The following is an 18,506-nucleotide window of genomic DNA, read 5'->3' on the forward strand; positions in this document are numbered from 1 at the left end:
TCCTTGGGAGAGTCTGCCACAATATGGGCCTGTAATTGTGTAAGCCAGTACTCTAAGTTTCTGGCTACCACTGTCGTAGCCATGGCCGGCTTCAGGTTGTACAAGGTCGAGTCCCAGGCCTTCCTAAGGAGAGATTCCGCCCTTCTGTCCAACAAGTCTGGTAAGACCCCCATGTCCTCAAACGCCAGGTCAGTTCTCCTGGTCGTTTGGGAAAAGGCCGCGTCTAGCCTAGGGCTCTTGTTCCAGACCGCCTCCGGGTCTTCCGAAAACGGAAACCTCCTTCTCAACGCCTTAAAGAACGGCTTCCTTTCCGGGTCCTGCCACTCCTTCTTAATAGTGTCCACCAAAATGTCATGCACAGGAAATATTCTGTGCTGGTGCTCCTCCAACCCCTGATACATTTGGTCGTGGAGAGATAAGGCCTTAACCTCCTCCTTAATGTCCAGGGTTTCGTATATAGCCCCAAGGAGCTCATCTACCTCCTCTAGGGTCAATTTGTACCGAGAGGGGCCCCTACCTTCCTCCGAGGGACCCTCCCCCACCGATTCCTCTTCAGACTGGGAATCCCCCACTGGTTCCTCCCCAGTCATAAGGGGTTCCCGACGACTCACAGAAGCTACCTGGGGGGGGGGGGAGTGTAGGTAGTGGGAGGGCAAACCTCTCCATGAGGGACTTGAAGGAGTCGAAGGTGGTAGCCAACTCCTTCACTGACCTGGCTAGGTCCCCCTGTTCCGGCTTCTCCTCCCTCACCAACCCCTGTATACATGGGCCACAAAGAACCTTTCGCCAAGATTCTTTCAAAACTTCCTTACAGGAAGGGCATCGCCGCTTGGGCTCCTGGTGCCTAAGTTTAGCTCGGGCCTTGCCCTGAAAGACACAAAAGAAAGGGAGAGGAGGGAAGCCTGATAAGTCCAACACCAATCACCCCCCCCTGCTCCTTCCCGGCAGAGCCTAAAGGCCTGCAATACCGCAGACCCCCTGCCCCACCTTTCCCATCTGCTAGGGGCCAACAGGTAGGGTGAGGCACCTTACCTGTGACTGGCTGGTGCTGGCATCTCCTGGCCCCGGTGCCTCCGACATCTCGTACCGGAGGGTGGTCGCCTGGTGCTGGCCTGTACCCCAGGCCGCTGTGCACCGCACCACCGTTTTTAAAATTTGCGCCGCCGTGGTGTGAAGGCCGCGACCGGAAGCGGAAGTCGCAGCCCTGGGCGAAGCCCCGCCCCTTCCGCCGGAAACGGCCGTCTCCCGACGTCTGGCCCGGCAAAGTCCTCAGACCGCCAGCATGGGAAGGAGCGGAACTTCCCCCGATCCTCCCCAGATCTCACCACAGCCACCCCGACGCCCCCCCTCGCCGGAGAGGGTCGGGGGACGAAGAGCAGGTACGTGCCTTGTCCCATCCCCCGGGATGCACGCCCACTGCTCGCAGCCTGCCCAGGGAGGATATGCAGCCGGACACTCCGGCCTTCACTCCCGGCTGCGTCGGGCCTCTCAGCCGGCTATCCGGCCCTCGGCTCCCCTATCGTCTGCCGTCTTGCGCCTCCTCGTGTCTCCCCACCGGAGGAAACACCTGAACTGAGGTCAGAGGGGAGTGGAGCTTTTTTATTTTAGGTGGAGGTGTTTCCTCGGATGGGGAGGAGCCGAGGTCTCTCAGAGTGCTGGCCTGAAAGACGGTAGGGGAAAAAAACAACAGGCTGGTTGTACCCAACATAACCAATGAATCAACTTGGGTACAATCAGCCTGCCCATACATGGATTGAATCTCGACCAGTCCCTGCTGAACTGGCCAAATTTCGATCCCTGTATGGCAGGCTTTAGTGACAAGACCATGGCATTTCTACCCAGATCAAGAAATAATTTCTATATATGTAATGTTCTTAGCTTGAAATAAGGTAAACCAATGCAGCTAACATAGCCAAAGACTGTAGACTGCAACATATTGCATTGTTTTCTTGGGTATAGTTATGCTTTAAGGGCATGTTCATACAATGCATACAATGTATAGAAACCTGTGTTTTTCTATATGTGTCAAATGTAAGTCTCAAAGGCAAGGGCAACAAAGAAAACAATAACTTTCTATGAAATATTCTATGCACATCAAACCTGTGTGTGTTTTTTCAGGAGCTTTTATGACGGTATATTGTCAATGACCAGAAAAACAGTTTGAGGACACAGGCTTTATGGTATTTGATGCTAATCAGAAATGTAATACTGCAGATACCTGAGCTGTCGTGACATGACATTAGTTTCATTTTCACTTAGTCAAGTTCAGAGGAAACCAGGATGGGATGAAATTTAAAGCAGACCTTTGCATGCTCCTTTCCCCGTCAATTGCTCCATCACAGCTACCAGGTACAGGAGAATGCACAGTCTTTGTCAAGTCCAGCCACAGATTCTCTAAGGCTAGGTTCAGACATACACTATATTGCCAAAAGTATTCTTATGGGAACTCTTCTAGGAGGGCTGTCCACAAGGTTTAGGAGTGTGTCTATGGAAATGTTTGACCATTCTTCCAGAAGCACATTTGTGAGGTCAGGCACTGATGTCGAATGAGAAGGTCTGGCTCGCAGTCTCTGCTCTAATTCATCCCAAAGGTGTCCTGTCAGGTTGAGGTCAGGACTCTGTGCAGGCCAGTCAAGTTCCTCCACCCCAAACTTGCTCATCCATGTCTTTATGGACCTTGCTTTATGCACTGGTGCGCAGTCATGTTGGATCAGGAAGGGGCCATCCCCAAACTGTTCCCACAAAGTTGGGAGCATGAAAATGTCTTGGTATGCTGAAACCTTCACTGGAACTAAAGGGCCAAGTAAAACCCCTGAAAGACAACCCCAAACCATAATCCCCCCTCTACCATACTTTACACTTGGCACAATGCAGTCAGGCAAGTACCGTTCTTCTATCAACAGCCAAACCCAGACACATTCATTGAATTGACAGACAGAAAAGCATGATTCATCACTCCAGAGTACACGTCTCCACTGCTCTAGAGTCCAGTTGCGGCAAAGCTTTACTGCATCCGACACTTTGCATTGCACTTGGTGATATAAAGCTTGGATGCAGCTGCTTGGCCACGCCAACCCATTCAATGAAGCTCTCTACACACTGTTGTGCTAATCTGAAGGCCACATGAAGTTTAGAGGTCTTTAGCTATTGAGTTGATTTTATACATCTGTGGCCATGGAGGTGATTGGAACACCTAAATCCAATGATGAGAGGTGTCCCAATACTTTTGGCAATATAGTGTATGTGGTGCAAATTCATTTAGTTTTGTAGTTTGATTCAGTGAGCAGCTGTGGTGCTAATCTCCTGCGGTACAATGATTTTCCATGCGATTTTGGTACAACTACAGTTTTGGATCTCTCCCCCTCCTCCTTCTCTATCTCTATCCAAAGCTGGTCAGTAACACAGTGTAGAACTATAAAGAAACACATTGGAATTGCATTATATACAGAATTATATAATCAAAAGTTTGTGGATACCTGACCATCACACCTACAATATACGAGTTTGTTAAATATGCCATTCTAAAACTATAAGCATTGATACACAACTGAACAACACTTTGGGGCCATAACAGGTTCCACTGGAAAACGTGTCTGTGGGAATTTGGCCCATTTAGTAAAAAGAGCACTTGTGAGGTCTAGTATTGATGCTGAATGAGAAGGTCTGGCACGCAATATGCATTTGAGTATATCCCAAAGATTTTCAATAGGGTTGAGGTCAAGGCTCTTGGAAGGCAACTCAGGTTCCTCCACACTAAGCTCATCATATGATATAATTTTGGACCTGACTTTTGGGCACAGTCACGTCCTAAAATTGTCACCACAAGGTTGGAAGCACACAGTTGTTTAATATTACTTTGTATGCTGTAACATTAACAAGAACCTCCATTGGAAACACCTGCACTCAATAATTAGGATGGGGTGTCACATAATTTTTGCCATTTACTGTAGTATGTGAGATTATCAGGTGTCCATACATTTTTTGATCATATAGTGTATATGAACACATAACCATTTCACCTGCACTTTTCATTACACTCTATGCACCTCAAAATCGTATCTCACAGCCCCAAACTTGCACACCCTTTTTCAAAACGAACCTTCAGTTGGACTTCACCTTTGTGAATGACCTCCATTGGAAAACATTTTATTTCTCATGTCATGAGAATCAATGCCCTTCAAAAAGCATCCAAAACAGATATGTGTGAACCAGGGCTAAAGGATTGAGATCGAAACATTGAATTGGTCAGGTTTTTCTTTTGTGGGGATTGTTCCCTGTTGAGATAACGTTGGGATGTTTCTCAACAGAAGTAGTGAAATCTCAAAAGGGGCATGCAACTCAACCCTTTCCCATTCTATGCAAAATGAAAAAGAGATTTTGGTAGGAGTTCTATTTTAAAACTGGCCATATATCAGTGGTCTCCAAATAGTGGTCCTGGGGCCAGATGTAGCCCTTTTCTTGCCTTAATCCAGCCCTTCAGACAATATCCCTCCTGCTGACACTAACAATGGAGGCATAATTCTTACCACTGACACCAACAATGGGGCGCTATTTCTCCTACTGACACCAACAATGGGGCACTATTCTTCCCTCTTGACAACAATGATGGGACATTATATCTCCCACTTACACCAACAATGGGGCACTATTCCTCCCACTGACACAAATGACAGGGCACTATTTCTCCCACTGACACTATAGATGGAATACTATTTCTCCCACTGATACCAATCATGGGGCACTATTCCTTCCCACTTGCACCAATGATGGGGCACTACTCCTGCCACTGACACCAATGATGGTAGGAGTTCTATTTTAAAACTGGCCATATATCAGTGGTCTCCAAATAGTGGTCCTGGGGCCAGATGTAGCCCTTTTCTTGCCTTAATCCAGCCCTTCAGACAATATCCCTCCTGCTGACACTAACAATGGAGGCATAATTCTTACCACTGACACCAACAATGGGGCGCTATTTCTCCTACTGACACCAACAATGGGGCACTATTTTTCCCTCTTGACAACAATGATGGGACATTATATCTCCCACTTACACCAACAATGGGGCACTATTCCTCCCACTGACACAAATGACAGGGCACTATTTCTCCCACTGACACTATAGATGGAATACTATTTCTCCCACTGATACCAATCATGGGGCACTATTCCTTCCCACTTGCACCAATGATGGGGCACTACTCCTGCCACTGACACCAATGATGGGGCACCATTCCTCCTACTGACACCAATGACGGGGCACCATTCCTCCCACTGACACCAATAACGAAGCACTTTTCATCCCCCTGACACCAAAAGTGGGGCAGTATTCCTCCCAACTGACACCAATAATGGGGCATTATTCCTCCCATTAAAGATGTGGTATTATTTACATCCACTGACACCATGACATTTACCATTCCAACAGGCCACGGTCCAACCCCTGCCATAGATGCATCAAAATTGGACCAGTTCAGCAGGGGACCAGACTAATTTCAAACCATCTATGCCTGTTTCCCCTAGAGAGAAATCAAGCTAATGGTTGACTTCTCTTGAATGGGAATGTTGGAAAACGTCCACTCAATCAGTGAAAGCAGCCAATCGGCTGCAGCATGGCCCAGTGTATTCTAACAGCGGAGGAGTCCTGCTGTCAGGATACAATAGCGCAGTGGGGAGGATTCCTTTATCCACCTCAAATGTGTTCATGGGGGAATCCATTTGACTTTTTTTTTGGATCAGCCAGCTGGTTGATCAAAAAAAGATCCATCTACGGCCAGTTTAGGTGTTATTACAACTTGATGAATCACAATCTTTATCAGATGTGCTGGAAAATAAATCCACTAATTATGGAGCTTTAAGAACACTCATCTAATATCGGTAATGTCCCAGAATACAAAAAGCTGACAATAATTCAGTTTACCCCAGGTATAATTTTATTTTTCATTTTAGGTAGAATGGGGAGGGGTTAGAATGTTTATGTTTTAATGCTGTCTAGGACCACGTTTCCATCAGATTTGAAATACCACAGAACAAAGTCTAAACATTCCTCAATTTACTAGAAATTTTTTACAGATGCCTGTGTACCTACTGGAGGAGCTTCTCCTTACTTTTGTATCATACCTGTCAAATAGACAGGAAGTGGGAAGTTTTCCCACTTTTCTTATTCTGCCAAACAGAAAATGAGTAGAAATCTACCAAATGAGGATACAGACAGCGATTAAAAAAAAAATGACCAGAGGCCAGACACGGGCTTTAACGGAGAACAGGCCATTTTGTTCCCATATATTTAAGTAAATGTTTGCAATTCTACACACAGCAATTTAATTATTTGATGTAAAATCTCTAAATATAAATAAATCAGTTGCAGAGATCTAGAAAAAGCTCAGTTTTGAAAGCACAAAGTTTTCCTAAAGGGTTGGAGCCACAGGTTAGGCCACGGCAAAATGTGTTTACCGAACCCAACATCTGGAAGTAATCTGCTTGGCAGTTAAATTTGCTTTGGTTTTCCCCTCAAGCCAAGTGGCCAAAAGGGGCCCATATACCCTGCAACTGTTCTCTTACAATCAAGCATATCTTGTAAAGTTCTCTGTCAGGCATGAGAAACTGAAAAAGAAAAAAAAAAAAAAAAAGAATATTGCTGAGCATTGTCTTCCTGACTGAGGGACTGGAGAGCATCAAGGATATAACAGAGTAGCTGGGAAAGTCATTGAATGACTGATACGTTCATTGTAAAGAAGAATTTACTTTCATTGATTCACTACTGAAACATTTGTGCTTATGTTCTGTATTTTCTATAGCTACAAACATGGAAGGAATGTCTGCCATCCTTGAAATTGCACTGATGTCATCGGTATACATAACCTGCATACAGTAAGATCCAAACTATGTGTATTAGTCAGCTTATAGACTCCAAACCACACACATCTTTTGAAAGGAAGTTAATTTATTTCTAATATCTATAGAACAACTCCACGCATCCTTTATTGGTCTGGCTGTACAAACTCAGATAGGCTGGCTCCTTCGTGGCTGCACTAAATCCACCAGTAATCTTGAGAATAAAAAAAGCATTATGCCAGGTGGCACTCCCGTGGCACTGAACAAAGTTTGCATTCCTGAATACATGGTTTGAAGCTAGTGTATTATCTTTTGCCTGTTTTTTTTTCCAGATGAGATTCCCATTAAAATGTAACCAGTGACCCAGCTTGGTTTTGGTTGGGGAAACATCAAAAGGTGTATGCTTAGGCTGGGCACCATGGGTGTTTTTTGCTATAGCGATCATTGACGTAAACATCCCACATGTAGACTCGTGCAGTTATGCTACTGATTTGATCAATAGCTTCTACATGTTACACTCTATTGTCCCCTATGTGTAACAATTAATTGCTACACAACTTTAAAGCGAACCTGCCACCAGATCAAAAAAATCCAAAACCGGGCACAAGTGCAATCTATAAAAAAAAGTACCTTACCAGCAGGCTTCAATATTTAAAATTAATGTAAACTCTAAATATATGATAGTTATGTCGTGGGAATAAACCTAGGTGAAGTTGAATGTCTTTGGAGTACAGCCCGTTATTTGATAAATGACAGAGTTGAGTAAGAAAATATGGTCCATTAATGAGCAAAGTACAGCTCAGGTGAAACAGTTCACTCAAGCTATATATCAAATGGGGTATGCAGCGCTAGAAGTAAATATCAAACCAAGAGAGTGTCACCATATACAATAACAATAATATCAGACATGAATTGTTCATATGGTGTATCTGGAAGGCAAATGGATATGATTCTATGTTGTTGCAAATCCAACTCGATAGAATGGAAAAATAGTGCGGTTATGCGCTTACCACAAATACATACAGTATAGGCATTGTATGTAAATCCTCAGCAACAAGGCATCATGGTCTGGTCAGCAGCATGAGCAGCATGTGGTCACATCAAGACATCAGGGTCTGGTCAGCAGCATGAGTAGTATCTGGTTACCATAGCGGGCATTCAGGGATGGTGGTGCACACCTTTTTAGGGGTCCTTTCAGACTCACCAGTAGGTCCAACGCTGTCCAGGCATCCAATGATTCCTTATTCCAGATCACCACCTTGCAAAGCTCATTAAAAACAAGCCAGGAGGCAAAAATGTATCAATGGTGAAATACGTTTATTCAAAGTAAAATAAGCAGATAAAAGGAAGGAACTCACATCAGCATAAACCGATATATCCAGGTCTCACACATAGGTTCCCTGGTGGCTAGTGGTTCCATCGGCATAAAGGACATGCATCCAGGTCTGTTTTATATGTCCCTGGTGGCTAGTGGCTTCATCAGTAGAAAGATATATATGACCAGATTCTCAGCCACCCAGGTCTAGTAAAAGATTCCCCTGGTGGTTAGTGGTTCCCTGGTGGTGTAGGCGTCAATTGGGTGGATCCCCTAACATGTTTCGTGCGAACGCTCACTCATTCACTCGTTCACTCAAGCCTCGACGGGTGCAGATCCTGGCTCGCCACCACAAATATATAAAATGAACATGATGGTCGCACACCAGAGGCTTGAAAAAAAAACAGAAAATCCTTTATTGATCCAAAAAATGGGACAAACAGCACAAGGACTGTCCAAGTTGTTAACGCTTTTCACACGGTCACGTGCTTAATCATAACAAAAAACAAACTATCGTAGGACAAAAAGTAGGTGCTCTTTAGTCAAATCTGGAGAGACAAAGCCTTATCCAGGAAAGGTAAGACAAATGTTTTTTGCTCAAAGATGCTTTATTTGGTTGAACACATAGGGGTAGATTTATTAAAACTGGTGCAGCTGTGCATGGTATCCAATCATGTTCTAAATTCAGCTTTTTCAATTTAGCTTTGACAATAAAACCTGGAAGCTGATTGGTTTCCTTGCAGAGTTGTGCCAGATTTTGCATTCTCCAGTTTTTGTAAATAACCCCCATTTGCTTGCTAAAGCGCTATACAGTATATCAAAAACAATTTCCATTAAAAAAAAAAAAACTTTTTTTAGCTTACAAAGCACTGCTGATTTTCACCAACCTCTTTGCAGCCACTCCTGCAAAGTCATTTATTTTAGGTGAGGTTATCTGATGGTGATACCAGCGGTCAGTGCTTGTGCATTTTACATTAGTACGTCCACTTGTAGTTTCCATAAGGAGAGTGAGTGACAGGGTGGCAACACAGGATAACAATTGGGAGAAAGGGACAGGGTGTTACTGTATAACAGGAAGTGCCTTAATAAAGCCCTTCACTGAAGGAACACTAAGTATTAATTTTACAGTAAGCTGCAGATGGCAAAATACTGAAAATACTTTAATATGTTAAAGTTTATATAAATTGTAGAAACTGGGTTTCCATATAAGTTACCAATCAAATGAGGCAATGCATAGTTAGCGGTGCCATAAAAAAAGGCAAATTTCAACACATTTGGGTAGTAATAAAGAAGTTACTGCCAAACCAATAGGCCAACAGCTAGTCTGTAAGGGAACAAAACTGTTCAGTGAGTGAAAGTGCTTGGGGTATATATAGGAACACTAAAGTGGACCTATACTTGAAATTTAATGGCTGGCTAACAGTAATTCTTTTAATACAGTTGAACATAACATGAAAATGGCAGTGCCTAGGCACCTTCTGACCTTCAAGACCTTCAAGTTCCTGTCAATACTTTGAATATTCAGAGACATACCCTGCCTACTTTATGGTAATAGCTTATACCATCATTAACCTCCCTAGCGATCTGATGTCAGTATTTCTGTGCTCAAAGTAGTACACTTTTTTGCATGGAAATATGTAGTTTTTTTATTGTAGGCCTGTCATTTTTAGGAATAACTCACTGAAATCTGTCTGTACAAGAGTAACACTAGTGTACACTAGTAAACATCCTGGGTATGTTAAAATTTGAAACACGAAATCATAAATTATAATTTAAAAAATAATCATAAAAAATAATAATATAATAATAAATTTAATTCAATAATATAATCAAACCAAAAACACTGAAATTTGAAATATAGCGCCAAGTTCGCACATCACTGAGCAAAGTCGCAAAATCGTTTTCAGTGTTTGATGACGAATTTCCCCACAAATCATTATCACTCAGTACTGCAAGTGGTTCTAATTTACTATCACGGTTCTCTAGCTGGTCTAAAACCAGTTTTGACATAAAGGGACGCTTTTTGGACGCCATGGACATTTCTCAGTTTCCAGGCAGAAAGAACAGTAAAAATGCAGGCAGGGCACAGGACAAAGCACTCGGGACAAAATGTATGTGAAATGGTTTGATACAGTAATGTTATACTATGTGATTTTAGTGTATTGAGTGAATGTCACTTTTTGACATTTTTAAATTTCCCGCCAATTCCATTCCCGTACGGCCCGAAGTCGCAGGGAACGGAACCCGGAAGACAGATGCCAGCATCGGCCGGAGGACATTGCCGGGGAAGCTGCAGGGAGACATCTCGGGAGTGCAGGACAAGGTAAGTGCAGAAAGGATCCCGGAGCAACACTGCATGGTATTCCCAAGTGTAGCTCAGGGTTACCGTTTGTGGTGCTGAAACTTTACCCCAAGCTACACTCGGGAATACCTCCAGGGAGGTTAATATGGTGGCATTCTTGTGATCATACAATACTGTAGAATGAGTGAAAAAGTGAGCCTAAGCAAAAGATCACCTGTGGAATGCCTACGGTAAGGGGTCAGCACTTCTGCCTTGCAGCACTAGGGTCCTTGATTCAAAACCCAACCAGGAAACTACCTGCATAGAGTTTGCATGTCCTCCCTGTGCTTGTGTGGGTTTCCTCTGGGTACTACAGTTTCCTACCATAATCTAAAGACATGTTGGTAGGTGAATTGGCTCCTTACTAAATTGGCTCTGGTATGTATGCATGTGGGACCTTAGACTGGACCCTTGTTAAGGACAAGGATTAAAGAGAAAATAAAATATGCAAAGTGTTGTGGAAATTTCAGGTGTTATATACAGTAAATACTTGTGATATATAATAAATAAAATCTTTTTCCTGAGGGACACGGGATTATAGTAATTATTGGGTTATTTGAAAACTGACAAACTAAAAAAAATTAAGCCAGCCTCAGTATAATCCTGCCTCTAACTGTAATGCCTCAGTTTTGTGGGCAAACAACATACAGTCAGGTCCATAAATATTGGGACATCAACACAATTCTAACATTTTTGGCTCTATACACCACCACAATGGATATGAAATGAAACGAACAAGATGTGCTTTAACTGCAGACTGTCAGCTTTAATTTCAGGGTATTTACATCCAAATCAGCTGAACGGTGTAGGAGTTACAACAGTTTGCATATGTGCCTCCCACTTGTTAAGGGACCAAAAGTAATGGGACAGTTGGCTTCTCAGCTGTTCCATGGCCAGATGTGTGTTATTCCCTCATTATCCCAATTACAATGAGCAGATATAAGGTCCAGAGTTCATTTCAAGTGTGCTATTTGCATTTGGAATCTGTTGCAGTCAACTCTCAAGATGAGATCCAAAGAGCTGTCACTATCAGTGAAGCAAGCCATCATTAGGCTGAAAAAACAAAACAAACCCATCAGAGAGATAGCAAAAACATTAGGCGTGGCCAAAACAACTGTTTGGAACATTCTTAAAAAGAAGGAACGCACCGGTGAGCTCAGCAACACCAAAAGACCCGGAAGAACACGGAAAACAACTCTGGTGGATGACCGAAGAATTCTTTCCCTGGTGAAGAAAACACCCTTCACAACAGTTGGCCAGATCAAGAACACTCTCCAGGAGGTAGGTGTATGTGTGTCAAAGTCAACAATCAAGAGAAGACTCCACCAGAGTGAATACAGAGGGTTCACCACAAGATGTAAACCATTGGTGAGCCTCAAAAACAGGAAGGCCAGATTAGAGTTTTCCAAACGACATCTAAAAAAGCCTTCACGGTTCTGGAACAACATCCTATGGACAGATGAGACCAAGATCAACTTGTACCAGAGTGATGGGAAGAGAAGAGTATGGAGAAGGAAAGGAACTGCTCATGATCCTAAGCATACCACCTCATCAGTGAAGCATGGTGGTGGTAGTGTCATGGCGTGGGCATGTATGGCTGCCAATGGAACTGGTTCTCTTGTATTTATTGATGATGTGACTGCTGACAAAAGCAGCAGGATGAATTCTGAAGTGTTTCGTGCAATATTATCTGCTCATATTCAGGCAAATGCTTCAGAACTCATTAGACGCCGCTTCACAGTGCAGATGGACAATGACCCAAAGCATACTGCAAAAGCAACCAAAGAGTTTTTTAAGGGAAAGAAGTGGAATGTTATGCAATGGCCAAGTCAATCACCTGACCTGAATCCGATTGAGCATGCATTTCACTTGCCGAAGACAAAACTGAAGGGAAAATGCCCCAAGAACAAGCAGGAGCTGAAGACAGTTGCAGTAGAGGCCTGGCAGAGCATCACCAGGGATGAAACCCAGCGTCTGGTGATGTCTATGCGTTCCAGACTTCAGGCTGTAATTGACTGCAAAGGATTTGCAACCAAGTATTAAACAGTGAAAGTTTGATTTATGATTATTATTCTGTCCCATTACTTTTGGTCCCTTAACAAGTGGGAGGCACATATGCAAACTGTTGTAATTCCTACACCGTTCACCTGATTTGTATGTAAATGCCCTCAAATAAAAGCTGACAGTCTGCAGTTAATGCACATCTTGTTCGTTTCATTTCAAATCCATTGTGGTGGTGTATAGAGCCCAAAATGTTAGAATTGTGTCGATGTCCCAATATTTATGGACCTGACTGTATAAGGCTAACAACGTAGAGAGGTGGGACCTGTGTCCCTTAGTGGACTTCAAGCAACAGATTTTATGGTACAAATACCCTGTTTTATTTCTCATCCATTGAGGGGCACAAGTATCTAGTAATTCTTGGACATTTAGGTTTCCAACGTAATCCAAGAGTGGGGAGGGCAGTAGCCACTGAGAGATCCAACAGATGTGAAACCTTATTATAAGAGCATCCTACAGAAATAATGTCTACAGAAAGGCTAGAGGGAAAAAAGGGGGAAATAAAATGGAACTGCTACAGTCCATGAAAAGCACCAAGAATCAATCTGGTGTTTTAAAAAACGGCACGGAGCACCACTAGGAGAAACTGCTACCTAAAAAAGGACAGTCATCCACCACAAAAAAAACTCCAAAAAAAAACAGGTGGAACAAGTAAATCAAACAGAGAAGAAAGTTGGACAGCTAAGGTTGTCAACAAATACAAATGTGTACTAAGCAAAAAGACAAAGCCTAGGATACCCAACCCTAGACCTCAGGGAAAGGAAGGTTGGACAAACCCCTCCACAATACGTCTGTACAGTGAGGACCAGATCAAAAAAAAAAAAAAAAAAAAGGGGAGGGGGCTGGTGGACTACCAAAGGTGACCATATACAGGTATCCCCCATGTGGATGTGGAGGGCATAGAGGGCCTCAAAGCCCAGTTAATATACGAGTCATAAATGCATTACATTTTTCCAGTCCTAATAGAGGAACATTTCAAGAAGTGGTTGTATAGAGAAGATCTTTGAGGCAACACAAACGCTAAAAGATCCTATAACTGGAACAACAGATTTAACTACTGGATGCTATATGTAACCTGTTCAAATAACGTCCTATTAGAGACAGGATGTAAAAGCTCTGAATCTGAAAGAGAAATAGCTAAAGGAGCCTCAAGCAGTAATGAGAGATAACGGCCCAGTAAGGTCAGAGGTAGACTCTGCCATTGAAGGTGCTAGAGTGAGGTTAGAACTTCTGTGTGCAGAATGCTCCATTTATATAGCACAGACTGACAAAATCAGAAGTACTATTACTACAGTCCGACCAACCACATGCATTAAATGACTTGCAAGATATTGAGGATGTGCTACAGCTCTAGAACTGGAAAAGAGCTCTGCGGGCTTGGAATACATCACATGAAGGACTGAAAAATTTCATAGAGTAGAGTCCATTAACCAAAGGTCACATACTAGGATATGCTAACCACAATTAGGGGCTTGGTCAGACAGACTGCAGAAACAAGGTCACAACAGAAGCTGTGTCAGAGCACTGAACCTAGTGAGCACTGTGCGGGTAACTGAAAAAGTACACAAAATTGCCACAATGCAGAGCGAAGTGTCCAAAGGAGACATATCATGTTATCTTCATCCCTTCCAGAGGTCAACTCACACAGGGAACCAACCGAACAGGCTAACTGACACAATACACACAGGGTATGGAAAATGCCACAATGCAGAGCCCAGTGCTCAAAGGTCACATTTTAGGCTATCTTCGTCTGTCCATAGGCTCACACACACAGAGTGAGTCTTCAGTGTCTAGTGTGACTGGATCACACTAGAGGCTTTGCCAAGGCTCTGGGCCTGGAAAGTGTCTGCAGTCTGGAAAGAACAACAATGCACAGCCCAGAGCTCAAAGATCACATTTGAGGCTAAAACCACAATCTTCAGGCCAGAGAGATTCAGATATGGCTTCCAAAGTCACTGGTGGGATACGCAGATCTGGATAGCTGCTGTGTAGAAACCAGTTCAAGCAGAATATTAGACGTCTTGATTAAAGTACTGAGCACAAGAGAAGATTAGTGCAAAAGTAGGTAAGAGTTTTTGTAAACAGACAGAAGCGCTAAACCTACTAGGACACGAACAAATAATGGGCATTGACAACTGCAATTGGGACTATACAGGGGCTGGCTTAACATTCTTTACTTTTCCAGTGTCCAAAACTCCTGAAGGTGGCAGTATAACCCAAATGTCCAAGAATTACTATATTCCTATCTCACTCAATGGATGATAAAAATAAGAACCCTACCAGAAAAAAGTACTTCCCATTAGAAAAATGTATATACAATATAGAAACAAATTTGCTATAAAAAAATGAAAAAGAAACACCACTTATATGTACCTTTGCTGCCACTCTTAAGTCCTACTACTTATGGGTCCAATGGAGCATAAGATATCGCCTTCCTCCCTTGTGTGCAGGTGGCTGGATTCTGTAGATTTTTTTTTTTTTTTTACAGTAGGGCAGTCCCGTCCTCTTCCTGATGTTGTGGGGGTTACCAGCTTCAGTTCTCCAGGCTCAGCTGCACTGGAGATGATGCAATGAGGACACACCCCCTCCTGCCCTCTCCTCCACTGAAGATCTGTGAATGGGGGAGAGTCCGAATAGTCACAGGATTCTATCCCCCAATCGCAGGTTGTGTTACAAGCAGTGTAGTCGAAGAACTTTTCTCAGTGGAGGATAAAAGGAGGGTGTGTGTCCCTGTTGGATCATCCTCAGTGTAGCTGGGCCTGGAAAGCTGAAGCTGTTAACCCCACAGCCCTGAAAGTTCAGCAACAGGAAGAGGATAGAGTAGCTTTGCAGGAAAGATTTCTACAAAATCCAGATGCATGTAGAGTCTAGCACATAGGTCATAGCATGTAACTAAATGTATAAAAAAAAAAAATGTTTTTAGCTAAACTTCTGCTTGCCAAGTTAGAAAAATCATTGGTCAACATCTCAACTCATAAATTACAGTTAAGGAAAAAGAATTGAGAAATGAATAGCTGTGTACTCAAGATCTGTATTCTTTAACCTGATGGTGTATCTAACGTCCTGAAGAAGGTCAGGCAAATGAAGTAAAAGCTCTGCTATGGATCTGATCAGAGGAAGACTCTTAATGTAATGTCTTTCATAAAACAATAAGAAAACACCTCCCATAATCTGCGGGGTTTATGAGATTTCCTTTCACAATCCTCATCTCTCAACAGTTTATTTCTGAGTGAGCATTATAAGCCAATAAAAGGAATATCACATAGAACAGATGGTGATGACACCCAGCTTGGCATAGTGATGGCTGATTTGTATCCCGACATCAACTCAGAATGGGGAAAAAAAAAACTTTATTATGTGCCCTGCTTTTAACCTATTAAAATCCAACTCCAGCCAAAATATGTTTTTATGTTTTGGAGAGAAAGGAGAAGGGTCAGCCTTTAAGCTTTTTATTGCAGCCTGCATTCCCGCTGAGAATATTTCCCCTTACTTCTTGTCCATCTGGCAGCACTAGCGCAGGAAGTGAGGTTAAATCTCTTCAAGTGAGACAAAAACAGCAATAAAAAGTACTAGAATAGGGAAGGTTTAGTGCTGGATATGTGCCCAATAGAGAAATGTCCCTCACTTCTTGTCCCAGGGACACCCTGTGCATCAAGAGGTGATAGACTGACATCTGGTACATCTCGCCACTGGACCCTATGGAGCCCCAAAATTTTGCACATTTATTGTAACTAAATAAAGTACATAAAATTATTTTTTTGGTTTTGACAAAGCACAGCAAGTGCTAAAAGCGTTAAAGTGATTGAAGTGGTTAAAGTGCATGAAGGTAAAAAAACCTTTTGTGTGCAACTTCCCCACAGATCTTCTAATACTCACTCAGGCTCCCCCTCGATCCAGCGACGTGCATGAGAGCCTTGGCTGTCCTGGGTCTCTCTCTCCTCATTGGCGGAGACAGCAGCAAAAGGTATTGGCTCCTACTGCTGTCAATCACAGCATATGAGGACGGGGGGGCTGGGCCGAGCCTTGGCTCTATGTGTCTTTATGGATGCACAGAGCGGGGCTCGTGAGCAAGTGCGCACCAGTGCCTCCATAGCAAGCGGCTTGCTATTGGGGGCAATGGTCAAGGGGGAGGACCCAGCAGTGCCAGCAGGGGGCTTGAGCATAGGAGGATCAGGGCTGCTCTATGCAAATCTACTGCACAGAGCAGGTAAGTATGACATGTTTGTTATTTTTTTCAATTAATTAAGCAATTATATTAAGGGAATGCAGCCAACTGGACTTTATTTGTGTGCAAAATTATTTTGTGTGTGTAGGATATTCCTCATTCCTGTATACAACAATGAAAAAACAAAAAAGGAAAACAACTACGACGACCTGTCGACGTCACTGGGTGGCCTCGAACCTTAGTAATTTAAGAGCTGTCAGACGGCGGGAGCCTTCTTCGGCACTGCAAGTGTTTTGTAAATCTGTTTTTCGGGTGGCGGTTGCGGAGAGCCTCGTGATTGATGATGGATCTACACCAGGGGACATTTTTTAAAATTTTTTATTTTTTATTAAAGGACTTGTAAAAAAAAAGTGTTTTTAAGTACTTTTACTCATTCATATGGGGGGGACCGAGACCCCCACAACCACCGACCAGAGTTGTGGGGAAGAGGCCCTTGTCCCATCAACATGGTGACAAAGTGCTTTGGAGGGGGGGGAGACCCCCTGTCCCAAAGCACCCCCCCATGTTGAGGGCATGTGGCCTGGTATGGTTTGGGAGGGAAGGGGGGTGCTTGCTTGCGGCCCCCCAACCTTTCCTGGCCTGAACAGGCTGCATGCTTGGATAAGGGTCTGGTACAGATTTTGGGAGGGACCACATGCCTTTTTTTTTACACTTTGGTGTGGATTCCCCCAAAAGGCCTGGTATGAATTGGGGGGGACCCCCACACCATTTCTTTTACATTTTGTTTTTGCCGGCAATGTTTCCCGCTGACAGCTGATGACTCATCCATTGTTAAGGACATGGTGGCCCCACTCCTTAACACTGAAGCTACTAAGCATAGCTTACACATTCGGCTAAATACTGATAAATGCTGACAAAAAAACCCCGCTAAAACATTAGATTTTTTTGTCAAGCATTTCTAAAGCAGTTTTTAGCTTTTCTAGCGTGCACGAAGCCTAAAAAAAGTCTTTATTTTTTGTAAAGATAAGCTTGAAATACTTTGCTACATTTTTACTAGATAGAAGTGGTTTTGATTACAGTTTCACAAGAGCAACATCAAAGGATCCTATACTCTTTTTAAAGTTTTTTTTTAATAGTTATGATTAAAGTAACTAATTTTATCATCATGTATATATGTAAAAAAAAACAAAAAACAGAAAAAGTCAATTCTTTTTGGTTTCATATTTAATTATATTTACATATTAGCCAGATTTGATTCTAAGATCTGCAAATTGTGCTTTCTTTTTAGCAGTGTCACACAGTTTTTGTGCTATATTGCACTTCATACGAGTCTACAAAGTCTTCACAAACCGACTGAAATTATTAGCATAAAATAAAAGTTAAAATTACATACTCCACTTTTCATTGTCCCTTAAAAATTTTTTTTTTATGATTTAAAGCAGTAAAAAAAACTCAAAGGCAAACCTTTATTATATTTCAGCTTACCAATTCTTAGATGTGATAATTGCATTAGTTTTCTGTCTTCTGCTTTCATATAATGATCTAACCAGCACTTTTTCAAAAGCACAAGCTCTCTTGTAGATGTATCAGTTACAAGGATGAGACAAACTATTTATCACTGACGGGGGTGCTTAAAATGGTTAGCTTTTATTTATTTATGTAAAATCTTTATCCTAAAAAGGAGAAAAAAAAGGTTTGCTGTAGCTGCTTATAAAATATTTAAATCAGCGAGTATATTTAACATTACCCTCCTCTGCAGAATGGCAATGCTGCTGTTTGCGGTGTCCCCTGTG

At 42.8% G+C, this 18,506-nt stretch overlaps 1 protein-coding gene across 3 annotated transcripts in view; it reads right to left on the minus strand.

The window, feature by feature from the left end:
• ATG7 (autophagy related 7) overlaps positions 1-18,506 on the minus strand; it is a 398,197-nt gene that overhangs the window by 175,071 nt on the left and 204,620 nt on the right. For 2 of the 3 annotated variants that reach the window (XM_089678707.1, XM_089678708.1), the window contains exon 19: positions 8,130-8,537. The exons of the other annotated variant lie outside the window; for it this stretch is intronic. In XM_089678707.1, coding sequence (XP_089534833.1) covers positions 8,442-8,537 — 96 coding nt within the window. In that variant the 3' untranslated portion in view covers positions 8,130-8,441. Of the gene's footprint in view, positions 1-8,129; positions 8,538-18,506 lie in introns of those variants that run through there. 3 annotated transcript variants of the gene reach the window in all.

This window comes from Staurois parvus, unplaced genomic scaffold (assembly GCF_062004578.1).
Source record: "Staurois parvus isolate SC_StPar_1 unplaced genomic scaffold, SC_StPar_1.0 ptg000209l, whole genome shotgun sequence".
In the NCBI taxonomy this organism is placed as follows: Eukaryota; Metazoa; Chordata; class Amphibia; order Anura; family Ranidae; genus Staurois; species Staurois parvus.